Source organism: Grammomys surdaster, unplaced genomic scaffold (assembly GCF_004785775.1).
Source record: "Grammomys surdaster isolate TR1022 unplaced genomic scaffold, NIH_TR_1.0 125114, whole genome shotgun sequence".
NCBI lineage: Eukaryota > Metazoa > Chordata > Mammalia > Rodentia > Muridae > Grammomys > Grammomys surdaster.
Window position 1 is genome coordinate 332,825 of NW_021620017.1, and position 21,788 is coordinate 354,612.

At 43.2% G+C, this 21,788-nt stretch overlaps 1 protein-coding gene across 1 annotated transcript in view; it reads right to left on the bottom strand.

Annotated features, from left to right (window-relative positions):
- Sh2d4b (SH2 domain containing 4B) overlaps positions 1 to 21,788 on the bottom strand; it is a 73,731-nt gene that overhangs the window by 9,761 nt on the left and 42,182 nt on the right. The window contains exons 5-6 of the mRNA XM_028785131.1: positions 13,425 to 13,641; positions 11,257 to 11,381 (exon numbers count right to left, since the gene is read on the bottom strand). Coding sequence (XP_028640964.1) covers positions 11,257 to 11,381; positions 13,425 to 13,641 — 342 coding nt within the window. The remainder of the gene's footprint in view (positions 1 to 11,256; positions 11,382 to 13,424; positions 13,642 to 21,788) is intronic.

Sequence of the window (21,788 nt, forward strand, 5' to 3'; positions counted from 1 at the left end):
TTATATGCAACTACAGAGTATGGTTATGTGAAGGGAGGGGGGGGGAGAAAAGATGTGGAGAAGAGACTGCAATTAGAATCTACAAAGAGGAAATGGTACCCAGTTTTGAAGTCTTTCAAATACAGACAAACTAACCACCAGACAATAGGAGATTAAGTTCAGTGACCCCTGTGTATTTGAGGAAGGTGATTCCAGGATCCATTCACATAACAATACTCTGTAGTTGCATATAACCTATGAAACCCTTCCATATTGGGTATTTTAAGTCATCTCTAGCTGGCACATACTATCTAACTCAATGATTTTTTTTTCCATTCTCAGTTGGTGAATCCATGGATACAGAACCCACAGACATAGAGAACATAAAGGACATTTTAAGCGAAACACCACCAGAGGTGCATGCAGAAAGTAGGATGCTGTTACCATAAGTGGGACACAAACCCAGCTGTCCGTGTCCTCCTTTACACACTTCGGATGTCACAGCTATTGTAATGCCCCAAAGCAAACAGCCTCCATGCCTACCTGGACCCTTTAATGGGAATGATGGAGGACACCTGAATCTCCCCGCAGGTGTCCAGAGCTCATAACAGCCCAGTAACCACAGTGCCCTCTATTGGGCATCATCAGAAAATGACAGGCCCACTATCAGGAGACAAGCCCTTCCTTGGAGATGCCTGGGTTGCTGGCTACTGCCCAGAAGCAGGGATGTGTGCTGAGTTAGAAAACAAGCCATACCACTTCCACCTTCCCACCAGTAAGGCCTTACTGTCAAAAATCTGGCATTTGCAGTCAACAGCCCAGTGAAGGGGGCCAGCAGCACCTAGTTTCCTCTGTTGCTGCATTTTAAGTACAGACCCTAAGTAGACACATTTTGACACTCCCTAACTCCTGTCTCAAATACCATGAGCATCATGATCGCTACCAAAATATTTACTCAGCAAAAGGAGGGTACTTCATAGTCCCCAAAGTTGCCATGCTCTAATAGACCCATAAATCTGCCGGTTAACACAGCTTCAAACCTGACCCACGGCTCCGTCTCCTTTTCAGCCCCAATTCCATCCTTGGAAACCATTAACCGGGAACCGAAGCCACCCAAGTAACCACATGAGCTCTTTTTATTTCTCTGCCAGTGCTTCACTCTGAGAAAGAAAGGCAGGCAGGCCAGCTGCCCCGGTTCCCTTTTTATGAGTCTCGATTTATCTGACGCGCATATTTCTTAAAGCTTTTGCCGAGGCTTCGCCTCACCGGCTGACAACTCCCCCATTACCACTTAGCTATTTCTCATTCGTTTTTGTGACTTTCCTTTCTTATTGCCACACTTTGCAGACAATATCATTAAGAAGGCTGAAGTTATTAAGCTCTTCATTCTCAATGGTTTCTCAAAGCATCGAAAGCCACAGAAATTGTGATGAATGTGTTCAAATGCGTTCACTTTTTTATACTTCCAAATGAAATTGAACCATGGCTAACTGCTGAGACAAGGGTTTTAGTGGACAGGCTCCCCTGCTCCAGGTATACTTATGCACAAGAGACATTATTGCCCCTGACTCTCTGCCTGTTCACAGCTAATGTGCCAGGTTCTAATCACTAGGACCACTTGTGCAGGTCAGCATCTCTACGAAAAGCACCTTAGACAGTCACCATAAAAACAGGTAAGTTTGCTTATGGTCAGGCAGACCCACTGTAGGTCTCTGGTAGAGCTGCTGGATGGCATGGGGATGGGCAAATACGCTCATCTCTTGGGGAGGATCACAAAGTGATGGAACCTCACTTATAATCCCATTCAAGATGACACTCCCAATAGCCTCCCAAGGTTTGTCCACCCTCTAAGCACACCACCCAGTGAACAGTCTTTATCATATGGACCATTGGAGACAAACACATCCAATTTGTACATGACAGAGTGAGAAACACCACCTAGCAAAATTATTTCTGAAGCTGGCTATGTATTCTACATAGGATTTACCTCGGCTGGATATATACATTTATGGCATGATGACTGTCAGTCTTGTAACTCACCCAACTGCTTCATTAGAGCAGAGACCAGGCTGTTGCCTTCTGTAGATAGAGATCTTCTTCCTTCTTCCTATCCTTCCTTCACCCCCTGCTCAGTCCTGCCTACTGTCTTCTACAGTAGGAAGTGGGACCTTCCCTTGCTTTCTCTCTATGCAATTTTAACAGGGGTAGAGTCTGTCAACACAGACCATAGCAACTGACTTAGGAACAACCAGGAACAATCCTTGGGTTGTGGAGTGAAAGCATGCCCTCTCTGCTGCTGCATTTGAACTTGGGAGAAAGTAGGCATGGCACCTTAAATACCAGCTGCTTCCAAATGAAAGCAGCAATAAGCAGAAAGGAGCCAGTGGCTGAAACATGTACACTCTTCAGTCAGGTAAAGCCTGAAACTGGAGCTGCCTCGGGGTTGGGAAGGTGGCTTTCAGTCATGTGAGCTGACTTTTTTTTTTTGACTAGTTGCTGTGCATTCTTCTATCACCTGCAGCTGAACATAAGTTTCATGAGGACTTAGGTGTAGCCTGAGTAATCAACTAGTTGTTTATTTACTTATTTGCTCTAAGACGGACTTATTTGGTACAGAACTTAAGAGACCTGAAGTCCAAGGCGGAACAGTTTCATCAACTGCACTTCTGGTGAATGCCTTTGCCTGGGAAACAGTGTGGCAGAAGAACAGAAGTGAAATTTGTACATGCAGAAGAGATCAGGTCACAAGGCAGGAAGAAGGGTGGGAGACAAATTTTGTTCCATTCTACAACAAAGTTCTCTGAGAACTGACTTGGGTCCCCTGAGTACAATTCAGCTTCCTCCTGAGGGCTGTACACCCACCTCCTCTTTTCCAGGCTCTTTCCAGGATAAATACTAACACAGTACAGACCAGGACGCCAGCACTGTCCTGTGTAGCATCTACTACACTTTGTTCTAACACTGACCAAAGCCCTCTGTCTCTGACTTTTATAACCACTATTATTATGAGCCCGCTAATTTTTTCATTGTTTGGTGATATGTTTTGATTAAATCAAGTCCTGACTCCCACTTCTCCAGTTTCTTGACAAACTCTACCACTTTTCTCTACCAATTGCATGTGGCTTTTTTTTTTTTAATTACTTAAATGCCTTACGTAGGGAGCTGACCTCCTAATGCCCCTGGTCAGGTAACTCAACATCTCCCAAAACAAGTAAGTTCCTGTTTTACTTATTTATTACCTAAGACCTTTGCAGACTGTATAAAACTCAGACAGCACTCTTCAGAAGTTCGCTGGTTGCGGGGATTAGGTGGGGAGAATGCACCAATCTCAGAAGAAGCAACAAGGCCCAAGCAGAAATGAGCCAGACAACTAAGGCAGCCCCACAGCCCAGGACAACTGAGTATTTCCTAAAGGCATGATCACTTCGATGTTCAGGACCTCCAAGGACAGTTCCCCATCACTGTGTTCCTTGAGGCAATTTCAGAGTCTGTTTCCTCACTAATGAGACGGTGACATGGCTGAACTACATCATATAGTGAAAGGCTCCTGAGATTCTGAAGCCAGATCACAGAATGTGAACCCCTCCATGCTCATTTACTAGCAGTGTAGCTTGAGGCAAGTAGCTTTAATTCTTTGAACCTCCATTTCTTCATCTATACAATAGCATGGCCAGTATATGGTGAAAGCAGAAAGATGGAGTAAGTGAATATATATGGAGCCTAAAGAATGTCTAGTATACTGTGAGCTCCATTCACAAAATGGTATTATTACCTACTCTTAGTTTGGGTTTTATTACTATGAAGAGATAACATGATTATGGCAACTGTTATAAAGAAAATATTTAATTGGGGCTGCCTTACAGTTTCAGAGGTTTGGTCCATTATGATTACGGTAGGAAGCATGGCAGTGTGCAGGCAGACATAGTGCTGGAGCAGTTGTGTGAGGAATAAACGAACTATTGAATAGCCAATGTATATCCGATATAGTGCCAAAACAAAGTAAACATTCAAAACCCTATTGAAATATAAAAATCCATCATACTCCCACAGGTGTGGCCACACATAGCCACAAAGATACAGCCCAGTGCATGAGAACAAGGAGTCACACATCCCCTATCCATGGAAGCCATTGGAGCTAAATGATGCCTTCGTGTGCCCAGGTACACAGCTCTGTATCATATGTAAGGCTTGGGAGCAGAGCCAGCAGTAGAATTATAGACAACTAAAGGAAAGTCAGAACCTTAGGGATAGCAGTGCAATCTGCTTTCCTTAAGCAGAAGTAATATTGTTCTTTGTAATCCCCTTTCGGCCTATCTAACCAATGCACATTTTCAGGAAAAGAATGAAAACAATTCTTTTATTTCTTGGTGGGAATACCTTAAGCAAAACTGGTAGAAAAAGCTGAGCTCATAGCTCACCAGAAGAATGTTTTCCTCGAATTTGCAAGGCCTCAGATTCAATCTTCAGCACTACAAACACAAAGAAAATGGGTCCAAGTGGCCTACTCTTTACACCTCAAGAAAGCTTTTCATTTGAGACCAGAACTGGTGGAAGATTTTTCTTTTCAAACAATGCTCAGGAGAGGGTTTTGGAGAGCTCTTCAACTGGACACGTGCCAGCTCTCCAAATGGCCTGTGTGACACCTATGGCTTTTAAAAATGACTTCAAAACAATGATCATTGTGGTGGTTTGAATAGGAATGCCCCCTCCCCATAGACTTGTGTGTTTGAATGCTTGGCCAGAGGAAGTGGCACTATTAAGAGATGTAACCGTATTGAAGTAGGTGTGGCCTTGTTGGAGGAAATGTGTCACTGTCAGTGTAGACTTTAGATCTCCTATGCTCAAGTTGTGACCAGTGTGGAAGACTCAGTCTTCTTGGGGCTACCTTTAGATCAAGATGTAGTGCAGAACTCTCAGCTCCTTCTCTAGCACCATGTCTGTGTGGATGCTGCCATGCTTCCTGTCATGATGATAATAGACTAAACCTTTGATAATATAAGCCAGCCCCAATTAAGTTTTTCTTTATAAGAGTTGCCATGGTCATGGTGTCCCTTCACAGCAATAAAACTCCAACTAAGAGAATCATAATGAAAGAAATTTTTGATTTGTGCTTTTTACTTTTTAAGAGGGAAGGCTAAATTAGTATCATCTTCTTTTGGTATAGTCACATTATGTCATTGTTTCCTTCTTATCTGAGTGAGAAGAATGATTTATAGTGTGCCCTGGAGGTATGAAGCCACTGGTATGTACATTTCAAGTCCCATTGCCAAGGCCACTTTGTTGATTATTGCATATAACAAGCAGTAGCATTTATTTGCAAATTTTAATATTTGTAACCCTAAGAACAAGACCAGGTGCTGTGATTGTGCCCAGTGTTGGTTGATGCCTCACATGCATTTTTAGTGCTTGAGCTCATGGTCGTGAGATCTCAGCAACTATTCCTGGCTCCATTCGTGAACAGAAACATCCTCACAAAGGCTCACTCCAGGTTCTTCCCCATTGATCTTGAAAGCTAACGGTAAGCACCTCATGGGCTCACTCTCTCTATCTGTCTCAGAAATTCTAGGCCCAGAAAGAAATCACTAAGAACAAACTGAACATTCTCAGACAGTTCCTCAGGTTAGGTTAGAGAATGGATATCAGCTCTGCTCTGCAAGGTCATGGAGCAGAGAGAATGAGAGGCAGAGTGTACCACAGGTGATTCTCAATAAGCATTTATAAACCCACTGAGGATATTTTTTATCCTATTATCTATCCCTAGACAGCAGAGAATTCAAGGCAGAATGGAAAAGTCAGCATAGAATATATAAAATCCTGTGTCTTGTTTAAAATCCTGGATTTACTGGGAAAGATTGAGTTGGTTCCTCCAGCTTTCGGGCCTCATGGTAGTCACCTGTAAAGAGATGTCCATGGCCACTTCAGGAAGCCCTTGACAGTGATGTGGAATGTTGTATATCGGACTACACAGTGCACATAAACATGAAGAACTACATGGAAGAGGAACATCAGAAGGAAAGCCATCCTAACTTCTAGGCTCACTGAAGACAGTACTTTCTACAAAGATAGGGAATGCCAGCTTCATATTTAATGCTTGCCGCAATAAGCACCATACCAGTATCATGTCACCTGGGTCATGTCAGCCTGATTTAAATTAGGGTACGTCCATACTTGGGATCCACTCCCAGTATCTGAGCAGAATTCAACAGGACTCACTTACCAATGCCACACCCATCGTCAACCACATAACCCTTTTCTGTGCCAAGCCCCAAGGGCAGTAGCAAGGCCACCATGGGTCATTGCCAAGAAAATAAACCATGGAGCACATTTTAAATCTTTTCTAGAAATAAAGATAATGAAGAGAAATTTTTTCTGAATGAGCCAATGTTCCGACAGAGAACATTCAATAATGTCAGACACACGCTGAAGTCCCAAAATAGCATTTTCCCAGAGCCAAGCTTATGTGCTGGCACTCTTCAGGAAGAACTTCAAGTCTCTCATAATTCTTGGGATGTGGCAATGAGCAAAGAAGAAAAGGGATTGCTTTTCTGCTTTTTTTTAAACAGAGGACTGATTAACTTCCAAGGTTGGTCCCAGGGGGAAGACAATCTCCATTTCACTTGTCTTCCCATCTGTGCTCTGAACTCATTTCTTACACTGTATTTCCTGAAAGAGATAAAGTTTCTTCTCAAAATCTTCCTAACTTGCTGGGCCCACACCCTTTGATATATAACTGTGCAGTATCTTACAAGGAAGAAGAATGAGGAAAAGGATGAGTAGAAGAAAAAGGAGGAGGAAGAGTGTCAAATTTTGACCAGCTGCACCAAGCAGAACTGACAGTGTGCTGGTCCCAAGTGTAGACTTCAAGAAACTCAAATGCTATGTATCATTCCCTTCTACCTACATCACTGTGACAAGAGCATATCCTGTGCTCCCAGAAGATAAGAGCTACATAAAGAAAGATGTCTCCAGCTGAGATCCGCAGCCAACCATGGCATGAGCAGGGTCTCTGTCAAAGGTGTTAATAGACTGTTACAGGCTACCTGTGGGCTAATAAGCATTCTGTCTCTGTAGGGATTGGTACAGAAGCAGTCCCACCTACTCATCAGGAAATCCCCATGTTGGAAAAAAGTTGGAGACCTTCCAGGTATTCTCTACTTTAGCATTTTAGAAATGAACAAAGTTAAACACACACACATATTAAGAGCCAAAACTGAGCTGCTTGTGGGGTTTTTTTACATATATATTAAAGTAACTACTGTTAACTATCACCATCAATTCCAAAAAAAATGGGGCACTTTAATACTAAACTGAAGAGGAATATAATCCTGGAATATAAATATAGCACAGTTCTTTCTTTCTTTCTAAGCAAAGGCAGTTGGCCATCCTCCATATATGAGCCTTTTTCTTTGATTCTGTCACAGATTGATGAAAACTTGATCACTAAGTAGTTCTGTTCCATGTGTTAACAACCTCCCTACATGCTTTATGGTAGAAACTGTCAGGAAAACATGAAGTCAATTACATAAATTCTAAGACTTAAATCTAGGTTCTGTTTGTTCTGTGACAACGTAAAACTTACCCTTTTTTCCACTGAAATAGAAAGTAAAATTAAAGATAAATTTCTGTTTCCTTAGCTGGACATCTGAAGACAATATGGGTGACCATTAACTCTTTGAGAGTCACTGCTAAGCACATACAGGCAGTGTTCTATCCATATGCAAAGGGCACACAGGCTTCATTAAGTTGGACCAAGTAACTCTTCTTAAATATATTATCCAAGACAGTCTACCCAGTGAAAGAGACCATACCAGTCTTTGTACATAAAAATAACAATAAAAATAAAAACCTCTAAGACCTTGCAAAAGAAAAAAAAGATAAATTTGATCACCTCCATTGTATCTGTCCCACTGGCTACCAAGAGTACCTCTGAGCAACCAGCACAGCCACCAAACCCCACCTCCATGGGGACATTTGAACTGCACTCTGCAGCCACCTGAGACATAAGCTACTCCCATGGAGGTAATAACATACACATAGGGAAAAGAAGGTGGTGCTCCAAATAGGAGATCCACCAAGGGCTTCAGACCATACAGTGTTACAGAATGGAGGGAGGATCTGATACCAGCTCCAGGAACACATGGCTCAGTCACCCATGAGTGCTTTCTTTCTCTGGGCCATGAAGAGCTACCCCATGATTCTTTTAGCTATATGGAGGCCTAAGAGAAGGAAGATCCCCAAAAGTGGAAAGTAGTTATAAAAGTCTTGTCATTCAAAACTCCCAACCGTACCACAGACACCAGGATGCCTCTGGCTATGACACTTGTGCAATCCCAACAGGTGTCTGTTCCATCTAGAAAATTTGAGACTACTGTGTGACTCATTCTTCCCTTTCCCTGTGCCATGAAACCATTAGACTTTCCAATAGAAACAAAACCTCAGTATGAGGCCTAGATGTCTAGGCCAACAAGTGTGAGAGCAGAGTATAAAATAACCCTTAGTTGGTAGCAGCCACTGAGTCTTTGAGTTCCTGTGTTCTAAGGTACAACAAAGCCTACATACATATTGTGCCCCACATAGTAGGGATGTTATAGTGGTCTTCTAGACGTTGACAGTAATGACAGTAATAGATGATGGCAAGCTTCTCTTGGCTGTGTTTCTGAACCTGACCCCTAGACAACTGGGAGGTAGAGGTGACAGGTGAACAAAAGTACCTAAGGCATGTGTCCTGCATCTGTTGAGCATATCACCAATTAGAAAAACAAGTCATATCCCTCCCTCCCCCCCCCCCTCTCTCTCTCTCTCTCTCTCTCTCTCTCTCTCTCTCTCTCTCTCTCACACACACAGCTCTGGCCCACTAAGCTCTGTGGTGGGGTTATCATACAGCTACAAGGACCCGTACTGAGTATCAAGAACTGTTTATTTAGGACCGGAAGGCCTGGCATCTGAGTATCTGAGTGCTAATGCTCACCTACCTTTGCCCATTCCTCCATAGATACCTACTGTGCAGGCACTGGTAACACAGGCCAGGCACTTTGCTTTGCAGAGTTACATTCATACAGGAGAATAGACAATGGACATTAAGATAAATACCAATGGCATATGGGAGCTATTTGGGAATGATAGAAGACAAATTGGCAGAGCTTAAAGAAAATAGCCTTGGAAGGAAATCCAGGAAAGGCTTCTCAGAGGAGCAGATATTGCAGATGAAAAATAAGGCTGTCTATGCCAGGCAAAGAGCTGGGGGAGAGACAGCGAAGGCAGGCAACATCATTGCAAGAACAAAGGGTCTGAGCTGGAAAGGAGGGTAGCTCATTTAAGAAGAAAAGAAAAGCTAGAGCTCTAGGCAAGGGGACACAGGTGATTGACAGAAGTTTGGTGTGGGGAACTACTTGTCACCTGGGCCTGGTGGACCTTGGACCAGGGTTTAAAGGGTTTTGTTTTTTGGGGGGATTTTGGTTTTTTTTTCTTTTGTGCCTGTATAAAGAGAGGTAAGGAATAACACGGCAGAGATGTGATAGGATCCAACTGCATGTAAGAGTCCCATAATGCTTTGTGAATGATGAGCCAAAAAGAAGACAGACCAAGGAAGACCAGAAGTACCATCACCTTGGTGACCTTCATCTGAGCTGCCTGCAGCCTGCATTCAGAGTCCACATGCTCTTTGGGCTCCAGCAGACTGGAGTAAAGGTTCAGATAGTTTTGCTCAATTAGCACGTTTTTGTGCTAAGCATTTCTGGTTCCTTTCTCAGAGCTAGAGCCATGCCTAGTACATGCCCATGAGGGCATTCCTTTGCCAGATGCCAAGCAACCATCAAGATACCATAACTCTGTATCAGCATGACACTAGATTCATCCCTCCCACTGGATAGACTTGAGAGGACACAGAACTTGAGAGTCTGGACTAGGGAGAGCAGTTCATCACCAACACAAACACAGGAAACACAGGCCAAGATAAGGCTCTCCAGTCCACTAGGAGATTTGACGGTAGAGAAGCAGGCATATGGGGTCAGGTTGGTAATAACAGTGTCAGGAGAGGTCTATTCTGACAGGAGGAGTCCTAAGCTTTCCCTAGTAAGGGAAGGAAGGCTTAGAGAACAAGGTCAAGGTGCAGAACACAGAGAAGGTTCTCCTAGGCCAGTCAGACTTAGGTGACCTTCTGACTACCCAAAGGAACATCAATGAGATCATCCAAAATCATCTGAACCAGGTTAGAACTGTACAATCAATTCAGACACACGTGAAGAAATAAAAAAAGGTCTACTTGCTTTAAGGTATAGTACTTTGAAGCTGTTCATTATGCAGCAATAGCTAACTAATACTGAGAGAACTCAAAGCCAGAAGCTATTGCTAATTTTCTGTAGCAAAATCTCTGGTGAAGCCACAGTCATGTTTGTTTTCCTATGTGAAGCTACTGCATATTCAGATCACTGAACAAAGGTTATGGACCTTGAGATTCATTCTTATCATTAACTTTACACATTATCTAGTGCCTTTTTGGAAACACCCTTCTATCTTTGAACTTTGGTTTTATATCTGTAATGAAAAGATTGGAAGATTCTTTTTTTAAAAAATGATTTATTTATTTATTTTATGGGTATAAGCACACCATTGCTCTCTTCAGACACACCAGAAGAGGGCATCAGACCCCATTACAGATGGTTGTGAGCCACCATGTGGTTGCTGGGAATTGAACTCAGGACCTCTGGAAGAGTAGTCAGTGCTCTTAACCACTGAGCTAGCTCCCCAGCCCAGAAGATTTCTAAAGAGCTGTCTTGTCAAATGCTCTGTACATAAGTGACTCTGAACTCTGCATCTATGAATCTGGCATCTAACCAAAATGCATGTTTTTTTTCCAGAGTAAACAACCTACCATGCTATGGCTATGGTTATGAACAGAGTTGCAGATGCAACAACAACTATGACTGGTGTTGGCTCTGCCTGCTCACCAGTAGCCTGGGGCACCTGGGCTTACTGTCCAATGAGTACAAAGGTATAACCTGGCAGGTGACTTGAAAACCAAAGAGCCCAAGTGCTGATGACAACAGAAGGCAAGAGTCAGGTTCACAGCTTCCTTAGAAGACAGAGAGGATACATGTCCAGCATCCCAATGACCCCGGACTTATGGATTCTTGACAAGTGTTGGAGAAAGAACTGAGGTAACATGGACCCCAAAGTTCTCTACGCCTCTAGTTACAGCCATCCTTCAAGACCTCTTCTATCTGAGAAAGAGTTGGACATGTGAGCATCATCTGCAGTGGGGCCCAGAAAGTATACTACCATGAAACCAGGGGGCGATGGACTTGGTGTTCCTCTCAAAGCCAGCTCGGCGAGGCAACTGTTCCTCCTTGAACCAGCGCACGATGACTTCTCTGGAGAGTGGACGCAGAGGTCGCTCCCAGGTCCTGCAAGGAAGAAAGAGAGTGAGGGGAGGATAGATAAAAGAGGAAGAAGAAAAGGAAGGAGAGGGATATGTTCGAGAAAAGGAAGAAGTTGAGTAGAAAGAGATGGCAGAGCAGATAAAGGCATTTGCTCCCAAGTTGGGCCATGTGAGTTTGATTCTAGGAACCCACACGCAGAAAATTGACTCTCACAGGTTGTCCTCTGACCTCCACATTCATGATATCTTGTGTACATGTGTGTGTGTGTGTGTGTATGTGTGTGTGTATGTGTGTGTATGATTGATTGATTGATTGATTAAAAGTTTTAAAAGCATAGAATGGGAAAGGCACTTCTAATTATTCTCCCAGATTCAGAAAACACACAAGAAATTTATCTCATAAAAATCATGTATTTCTGCATGCTAGACTATTCTACCTCCAAATATCAAAAAATAAATGACAAATTGAGAAAGCAGATTTGTCAGAATTTTTTTCGCTACCTTAGGGAAATCCTAGATATGGACAAAGAAAGCATGGCACATACAACGAAAGAAGGATGGACTGGACCTCAGATAGAGAAGAAAATACCATGGTCCTGCAACATTTGTGAATTGCTTAGTCTGGCTCCTAGACACATGTGAGCATTGAAATGTACCCCAAGACATATTTCCTCAAACAAGGTTGACAGAAAAACAAGGTGGGCCAGGTGCAAAGCATAGGTATTAGCCCTGTGCGGGACCATTGAATCTCAAAAGCACACAGCCCTGCAGCAAAGACCCTGCTTGGGAGAATATCTTTGCAGATTATGGTTGCCCAACGTAAAATTAATTTCTGCAAGTTTATATACACAGAGCACTGTTGGTGGTTGCAAAAAGATTTGAAACAGCAATGTTTGACAGACTGATGGAGTCTCTGATGACTAATAGCAAATCCACACCACAGAACACAAGGTAGCAATTAATGAAAAGAGGAGAAGCAAGGTTGTTTGCTTGCTTGGTGTTGGTAGCTGCACAAAGAAGCCCAGGGGTTAGGATGAGGTACAGATAAGAAGCTGAGAGCAGTGTCTACGGTGGTATAGTGAAGAGATGGTACCCAGGGAAGGAATCAGATTTCTCTATGAACACCAGACCTTCTAGTTTAGCAGTCGTACATGATGAGGAGTGAAAAAAGGAAGGAAGGAAGGAAGGAAGGAAGGAAGGAAGGAAGGGAGGGAGGGTGGGGAGAGAAGATGGAAAGGCAGAGCAGCTCTTACTAGACTCTAGAGAAAGGGAGTTGTAGGTTATGAACAACCCCAAAGTCCAACCAGAACAAAATTAGACAAACCACATTATCTGGGGGTGAACTGATTCCTGAACATTCCCCAAGGACAAGGGAGCCACAAGCATGCAATCCCGTATCTCTGCTCCCCAGGAAGTAGCTGTTCTGCAGGATAGCCAAGGGGCCTTGAGATAAGAGGCCAGATCTCATGGCTGTATAGCAAGACAGGTAGAAGATGGAGAGGCTCCAGGTGACCTGTGTCTTTGGCTTTGCCAATCATGGGTTGTCACTGAAATGTCCTAGACAAACAACTCCTCTGGGGTCACAAATGTGTGCAAGGACCTCACAATCTATCCATTCTACTGTGAAAACCTGCTATTCAAACTACATACAAACCAGCTCCATCCATGGTTAGAAAAAGCTATGGTCCTAAGTCTCAGATACTGGGCCATATTCATTCCATCTTAGGTCTCTCATTGCAAGGTTTTGACCAAGGTTAAGGAGTCTATAACTATGGAAACATTTGGAGTGTTTGTATATGCAGATTTTGAGGGAAAGAAGCTATATAGCTTTCTTTAGATTATCAAGGATGACAAGAATCCTTGACCTCTGAAAGTTTAACCCCCAAATTGCTAATTTGTTTGAAAGGTCCATAGTCTACCTGTTTCTATGTTCTGCCCATTATATAGACTGGAATGCTGAGGCCCTGAAAGGCAAATATCCAACAAGCAACCAACAGCCTGTAGTAGAACCCATGGAGCTTTCCTCATGGGTCACAGCTCTTCTTAGAGTATAAGTATCCTAACATACCTGTCAGGTCCTGTGAGGGATGATGGTGGACTGGTGCCAGGAAGCTGGTGATAGAGTCTTGCCTCCTGCTCGTGGTTCTGGCCAAGTTCTTGGAACATGGTGCTCAAGCCAGCAACAGTGCCCTTCTGGATGGCTCGGAGTGAGTGGCGCCGGTACTCATCCCGGGCTCGTTGAGCACGACGGCTCCTCTCCTCATCAGCCGCCTTGGATCTACGCACTGGAAAGGAAAACAGATTGGTTGGCCTTGGCCCACTGTCCATGCTGTACACTGGGTAAACACAGACAGCATTGTATACAACTTACGTGGAAATCCACGATTCCCTGGGAAGCGGTCACACAGAACCCCATGGTCTACAAGACACTTGCCTCCACTACAGATATAGCAAGGCGCTCCCAGCTGTATGCGCATGTTCGTACGTGGGCGGACGCGTGCGTGCATGAGTGCGTGCCTGCATGTCTGCGTGCCAGCGTGTCTGCGTGCCTGCGTGCCTTCGTGCGTGGGTGCCTGCGTGCCTGCGTGCGTGCGTGCGTGCATGGGTGCGTGGGTGCGTGGGTGCGTGCGTGCGTGCGTGCGTGCATGCGTGCATGGGTGCGTGGGTGCTTGCATCGGTGCTTGCGCGAGTGGGTGGGTGCGTTCCTGTGTGGGTGGGCGTGTGGGTGGGTACGTGGGTGGTTCGGTGCATTCATGAGTCTGTAGCTAGCTGTTAAGGAAAGTCTGGGGTTGGAAAAGTGAAGACCAAACAAAGCCTATTGGAATCAAAGGCTTCTGTTTGAACTGGTTATCCTGAAGTCTGACCGCTTCTTGCTAGGTCTCTACCTTCCTCTAAAATCCGAGAGTTCTCAATAAAGAACACTGGAAGCTGACCCCAGACTTCAAATTGTGCAAAATTAATGATTACACTGACCTGGCAGACCACATCCCCTTCCAAGAAGGAAAATCTTACTTAATCTACTCAACATGATCACAGGCTTCTACAGTCCTCTAGAAACCACACTTTGTCAGAATTTGGAGGACACAGTGAGTAGTTCTAGTCCACTAAGAATGTTTCTCCTTCACAGGTGGGCAGGAGCCTTTCCTGAGAATTTTGCATCTCCCAGATCCACATAGCCTATGCCTACAGAAGAATGTACAGAGTGATGTCACACACAGAATATCTCCTGCATTTTGAGCTTCACAGAAACAGGTACTTTGGCCTGCTCATTGCCCAACTCCAGTGTCTGGAACAGACTTGGCAGACAAGATAACATTCTAGGTGATAAGGGCATCTGGTATGTTAGGGAGATGGTTCATGCTTACCATACAAGAGTGAAGACATGAGTTCCATCTCCAACACCCTATAAAAAGTAGACATGGTGGCATGTGCCAGAAATCTGGGGAGGCAGAGACAGAGAATCCCTGGAGCTTTCTAGCTGAATCTGTGAGCTTCAGGTTTAAGGAGAGACCATTTCCCATTTCAAAAAACAAAGTGGGAAGTGATAGAGGAAAAAATTTAAAACCACCGGCCTCAGCATACATAAGCATGTGCATGTGCAGATACACACACATACACATGTATGCACATACTCACATTTTTAAAATTAATAATTTTAAAAAGCATTCTACGATTTGGCTCTGCGTTTTACTCTAGGCTGGATAGAGAGAAGATATGGAAACAGACCCTTTTCAACCACTCTGATCAAGCTGGGGAAAGGACAGATAAATAGCACTAACCTAATGAAAATGGTCATGAGTGTTGTTTTAAAACAGGAAGAAGAAAAACCAGGGTCCACAGCATTCATAATGTACAGGGACCAGGGCTGCCAAGGGATAATCAGCCCTGGCCTCTGCTGTGTACGAGGTGGTCTGTTTCCATAAAAATTCATGTTGGGGTGTAGGGCCTTTAAGTGAGACTGGATTCACCTTCGAACGGCTGGATTAATTTTCCTGGGACTAGATCAGTTCTTGGGAGACAAATGTCTAAAATAGATCAGCTCCTTTGTCCCCTCTCTGCCTCTGCCTGCTCTCAGGCAGAGAATAAATCTGTTTTCCTTGTGAAATTACTTGAATCTCGTGAATTACAGTGAAAGACAATGAACAAGATAGTATGAAAAGATCAATTACTTTCTAAAGAAAGGAGGTGGGGAGACCATTCCAAGAAGAAACTCTGAGCTTTGGTGATCCAGTGACTCATCTGTAGGTCTCTGGCAGTAAGAATTCTGTGACACCTGCTTGCACTGTGGGCAGAGGGTTAGACAGGGTCAGGAAATCCAGGACTGACTTCACTATCATTGTGGAGTGAAGTATTGGAAGCCTCTGCCATACAAATACAAACAGCTACATGAGTTTACAGTCCCTAAGAGACAATGTAGAGGGACATAGAGATATAGGTGTTGTTCCTGAACTCCTACCTGGTATGGGGCAATATTATTTTTTAGTTTTCTTTCCCTGAAAAATAGAGATGGTGCCATCCTTAGTCCAAGGATGCTGGGCTATTCCAGAGTGGCATCCCTTCCACTCTAACACTGAGGAAACACAGCAATGTCTGCTTTCCTTCTTGGCAGAATCTGCTTAAGTGGACACACAGCTCTAGAAGTGCAAAGAGTGTTTGAAAGAGTGTCACCACTTCAAATAGCATGTTGGTCAGGTGTGGTGAGACAGTCCTATATCTCTAGGACCCTAGAGGCTGAGGCAGGGGAATTTTGAGCTTTAGCATAGCCTGTCTTTATAAGAAAGCCCAGTCACAAAAACATGAATGGATGAATGAATGAATGAATGAATGGAATAGTCATTCATTTGGTTGTATTTAGTTGTCAACATGTGCCAGCTCTAATTGAATAGGGCTGCCACTTATAATTATACAACTCAAGCACCATACAACTCCAGGAGACCCAGTTACAGTGTTCAGCCCTCAGAGAACTTACAGTCTAGTGGGAAAAACCTCACTAAACAGTGGTGCTGTGGTGGGGTGTGTACTGAACCTTAGGGCCCCCAGAGGAGGGACATCTCGTGCAGACATGGGTAGCTTCTGGAAGTGAGGAGAGGTCTAAGCTGATGCCTGGGAGATTCAAAAGATGTGACCAACAGTGGCTAAAGGAAGAGATTTCTTAGTAAAATGGTCTTAAAGGCTTGAGGTGTCCCTCCTAGTACAGTACGGCATCACTGAAGACATGTAAGGCAGAAAAAACCACTGACAGGAACGTGATGCTATTGTGTTCTAATGCTGTCTTGAAAGATAACTGGAAGCCACTAGAGGGCAGAGTTCGGTCTGCAGTTTCAAGAGGTGGCTTGAGCTAAACTGCAGTGGAGGGACCCATGAATGAGAATAGGAAGCTGCAGAAAACAGGAATTCACTGAGGGAGGAGAATGCCTGAAGCAACCACAAGTATAAAAGCAAAAGGGAGGAGGGGGAATGGGATAGGGGGTTCAAGGGAGGGGAAACAGGAAAGGGGATGACATCTGAAATGTAAATAAATAAAATATCCAATTAAAAAATAAAAATAAATAAATTCAGAGAGAAAAAAACTGGCAGAATCTGTACAGTTAGTTTGGATTATTATTATTATTATGATTACTATCATTGTTTACTTCACTTACAGGGATGTGGCAATGGAATAGAGTATGTGTGTATAAGTCAGAGGGCCACAGTGGGACTCAGTTCTCTTTTCACCATATGAATCCCAAGAATTGAACACAGGTTATCAGCCTTGGCAGCATTTGCCTGTACCCACTGAGCCAGTCACAAGCTCCCTTGGTCAGGTTTTAATACTGAGACTGAGCAGAAGGGGGAGACCTAAAGGCCAGTTCCCTGCCTTTTAAAAATTACAGTGACTGATTGAATGATTGAATCATTTATTGTGTGTGTGTGTGTGTGCACATGAGTGTGTATCTGTGTGTTTGTGTATGTGTTATATATATAAATAGTTAATTTCTGATTTTTTGTGATTTTTACTTTGGTCCATTTGAGTCAGGATCTCTCTAGATAGCCTTGGCCAGCCTGGAACTGGCTATGCAGACTCAATCAGACTCCAACACAAAGAGATCTGTCTGTCTCTGCCTCCTGAGTGCTGAGAGTAAAGATGTGTGTCACCAAACCAAGCATCTCTCTGTGATTTTGAGCAAAGAATTAACTAACTATATTTTCTTTTCCTGACCAGAAAAGGAAGGCTTCATGGACTTGCTTTGAGGTCTCAGTGAGGAGTTTGCTCATGTCCTAGCACAGAGGAGTGCATTAAACATATTCAGGGTTCTTACTGTGTATTCTGGGGATTGAACACATCATTTAGAAACAACTTGTCCTTTGGTGGAGGTGGGAAGGGGAATGATTAGTGGGGAGGAGGGCATTTAGGTAGAACCAGGAGTTCCTACCAGGAACAGAATAAATGAACACATGGAAAGAACAGCTTCTTAGCCTCTGAAGAGGCTGTTTAGGGCCTCCATTTTCACAGATGTCCTGTGACTCAGCCTGTAGCGGGGACACCTACATAAATCAGTGCCTTTAGCAATAAAGATAAAGCCTGAAAAGTGAGCATCAAAGTTTAAGAAAGCAAGTGAGATCCATCCACAGTTAAGCTGGTCGAATGAAGCCTTGGTCTATCACAAGCTTTCTAGGGACGCTATCATTACCCACTTCGCTCTAGCTTAGCTTGATGCCTGACAACAGAGATGCCTGTGGTGACCAAGGCCAACTGCTGGACCCTTTTAGGATCCAAGCTCTTCTCAGGCCATATCGATAGAACAGTGATTGCCTTGGGAAAGCTAAATAAGGCCCTGGGATCTGTGAGTAACTCCACAGGAGAGGGAACCCCAAATACAACCTAAATTAGGTATACAAAAGTTAAGATGAGTACTAGTCAATGTTTTAACATTGAAAAAGGCACTCAGAGTTGAGAGGGCCCCTGGTTTATGATGGTTGAATGTATGGTGGTTTTATAAAAGTAATATAAATTCAGTCAAAACTGTACTTCAAATTTTGATTTTTGATCTCTTTTCAGGCTAGCTATATGCATATATATCTGCATGTGTGCATGCATGTGTATGTCCATGTGTGCATATGTGTATTCTGATACTGGTCAGTAGCTCCTACCCAGCCGGGAGATCTGAGAAGATCACAACCTGTATCCTCTCAGTGGGCCGTGTTGATGAGCTAGGGTGTTCTGTAGTTTAGGGTTATGATTAGGTCACAATTTCAACTTCAGGCTTCAGGGACATAACTTTCATATAAGTTGAAAAACTGTGGCTATGTCCAAGGAACAACAAGGTATCAGTAATTTATCCCCTAAGACCAACTAGCTGATAAGAGGCTTCTTTACTGAGTTTGAGGATGCGATTCATCCTGTGGGAAAATATTCACCATGATTTTTTCCCCTTAGTTAATCTCTGGAAACACTCTCAACGATCAAGCTGTAATGAAACTTACAGTGGCCTAGAGATGTGTTAATCCAGTGAAGCTTGCCCACTGGAATCATCACACACACACACAACTATGCAGAGGATACCAAAAGCCCTTCTTTTCTCTTGCCCTTCAACTTCTGGTCCACATTCTTCTCTGCTCCAGCCTCCTTCCAGTCCAGCATCATTCTTGAAAGCTCCCCCAGGCTCAGCCCCTCACACGCATCTAGCACTTTAGAATCGCCAATATTCAACCAAGAACTCAGAACCACTTCTTTTTAAAAGGGAGGGGAGAAAGTCAACATTATAGAACTCCCGTGCCAGGCTTTGGGGAGTGTTCTCAGGCAGCTCTGTGAGTAACTGGGCAAGAAGTGAGGGCATTGCACGTAGGAGGTTGATTTGGAGCCATACCCAAAATCACACGGTTGGAGGACCCAGAGTGACCAAAACTCCTACTCAAGATGGCCAAACCTCATTTACATTTTAACCTCACAGCAACAATGCTAATTTTCTGGCTTCTATAAATAATATCATTTCCTGGATTCTCTCTAAATCTCTGACCAACTAGTCTCCAACTCTACACCCCCACAAGTTCACAGTTGAAAAGTTATTAAACACACTGCCATGCCTGACCTATCCAGACAGTTTCAGCGATCAGACCTCTAAGATTTGAGCTGAGTAACACTAACCTCCATTCGAGTGATATTGAGAGCTCTTTCCCCCCTTTTTATCTCAGTTGGAGAATTTAATTTGACTGTTTTATCAAAACTGCTGCTCCTGATAGATTAATGGCCCACTCTATCTTTCAGATTAAGTTAATTGAGTGCAGAATGGATTTGCTAGATTTGAATGACAATCTCTGAGTTCAGCTCATCATTCTTTAAGAAAGAATAATATGAGAACCTCTGATCAGGGAGCCTGAATTATCGTGTATTACAAGTTTTTCAGAGGTGTTTCCATTTTCAGAAGCCACACAGAATGTTGAGCTAGAATCAGGCAGTTCTCAGAGGACAAAATTTCCAGTATCCATCCCCAGTAAAACTGCAGCTCATGAGTTCTGCAGAAGCAATCCAGCCTTAGGTCCTTTTTCTTCATATGGCAGAAGAACCCATAGAACTTGTTTGAAGTCACTCTGGTAAGGGGCTGAGCTATCCAGCCTGTGCTTCCTGTGGTGACCTCACTGGCTTCATCTTGTGAATCTCACTATTTTTTTTAACATTAATGTTGTCTCTTCTCATTCTTCTACTTGCCTCTTCCTCCATTCTGAATTTAGATAAATGGCTTCCCTTTTAGCTTTCCCCATCTTACCTTTGCAGCCTCATTTTTCATTATGGCTCATTATGAATCCCAGGATGCAGCTACATCGTGTCTTGTGCATGCATTGTCTGCACCAGTTACAACTACAAATAAGTCCCAGAAACCAAGTATTTCAGAGCTGAATTTATGAGAGAGACATATACAGAAATACAGAGATAGGAAGGTAGACACAGAGGCAGACAGACAAATATAGAGACCGACAGATACAGAGACAGAGAGGCTGAGACAGAATGAGAGAGGGTGGATATAAAGGATGCCAAGAGCAAAGGTGAATTAAGAGTTTATGAGGATGAAGAGAAGGATCAGAGGTTACCAGCACATGCTGCTCTTCCAGAGGACTGGAATTTGGTTCCCAGAACATATCAAATAACTCACAACCACCTTTAACTTCAGCTCCAGGGGATCCAACAACTTCTGCAACCTGAATCATGTACACAAGCATGCACTCGCGTGTACAAACACACACACACACACACACACACACTTATATTAAAAAATGTAGATTAGCCACACTAAACCTGGTAACAAATATTTTAAAAGATTATACATTATAAATGAAAGTTACCCCGGGAGCATAAGACTGACTTCAGTCCACAATCCAGCGATGGCAGGTACTATATTAGTAAAGAGCAAAACCACATAATTATCACCACAGATGCAGAAAAGCCCAATACTCCCAACAAACAAGGAGGGAAAGGAGCCTTGGCAACCTGGTGAAGGTCATATGTGAAAAACCGACAGCATCACACTTGCCCGGAAAAGAAGAATGAGCTCTTTCCCTACAACCAAGAAGAAGGATGTCTGATTTTGCTACTTTACTCCTACTCAGTACTGCAAGTTCCAACCAGGACAATTCACAAGTCAGGTGGATTAAATCAAAACAAACAAAAAACCCAACAAGACAGAAAAATGCCAAAAGGAAACAAAAAGACCAGGAAATAAAAAATACTACGTTTTGGCATATGGTGGGGGGTGGGCAAATACTCCTGGGCATGGGGCCTGCCCTGGAGAGTGGTTGACTTCCCCACCGAGACTCCATTGTAGAAAACTGATTTTCCCTTTTCCAGTGAGTATCAATTGCCAATGGCTTCTTAGTTAAGAGTGGGACCCCATTATCCACTTCCCTCTCTCAATTCTGGGATCCAGTCTGGCTTTAAACTGCATGCCTTGTGCACACTGGAGGGTCTGGGAAAAGATAGGAGAGAAGAGAAACATGATCAAAATATAGTGAAATGAAAAAATTTTAAATAAAAATATCCTTAAACAAAAGAATTGAGAGGATATAAAAAAATAAAGAGAAGAAAAAAATACTCATTCTGGGAAAAAGGAAAAAGGAAAACTCTTTTTAAATATAAAGTTTTATGTATAGGCTATCTTATGTATAGAAAATTCCTAAAAATCTATAGTTAATCCATATAAGCCAGTAAGTGAATTAAAGGGCCAGCATATTATGCCTGTATAATCTAGATATATTCCATTTACTTCATAGGAATCAATTTATCAAAACAAGGGCATAACTATAAAACATTAAAGGAGATTAAATAAGACTTAAACAAAATGCTATCTTGTCAAATTCAAGGATTAGAAGATTAATTTTTTTTGAAGTCTTAAAAGGTTGAACCCAGGGCCTCATATTTGCTAGGCAAGTATTTTACTATTGCACTATGACCTTAGGGTTT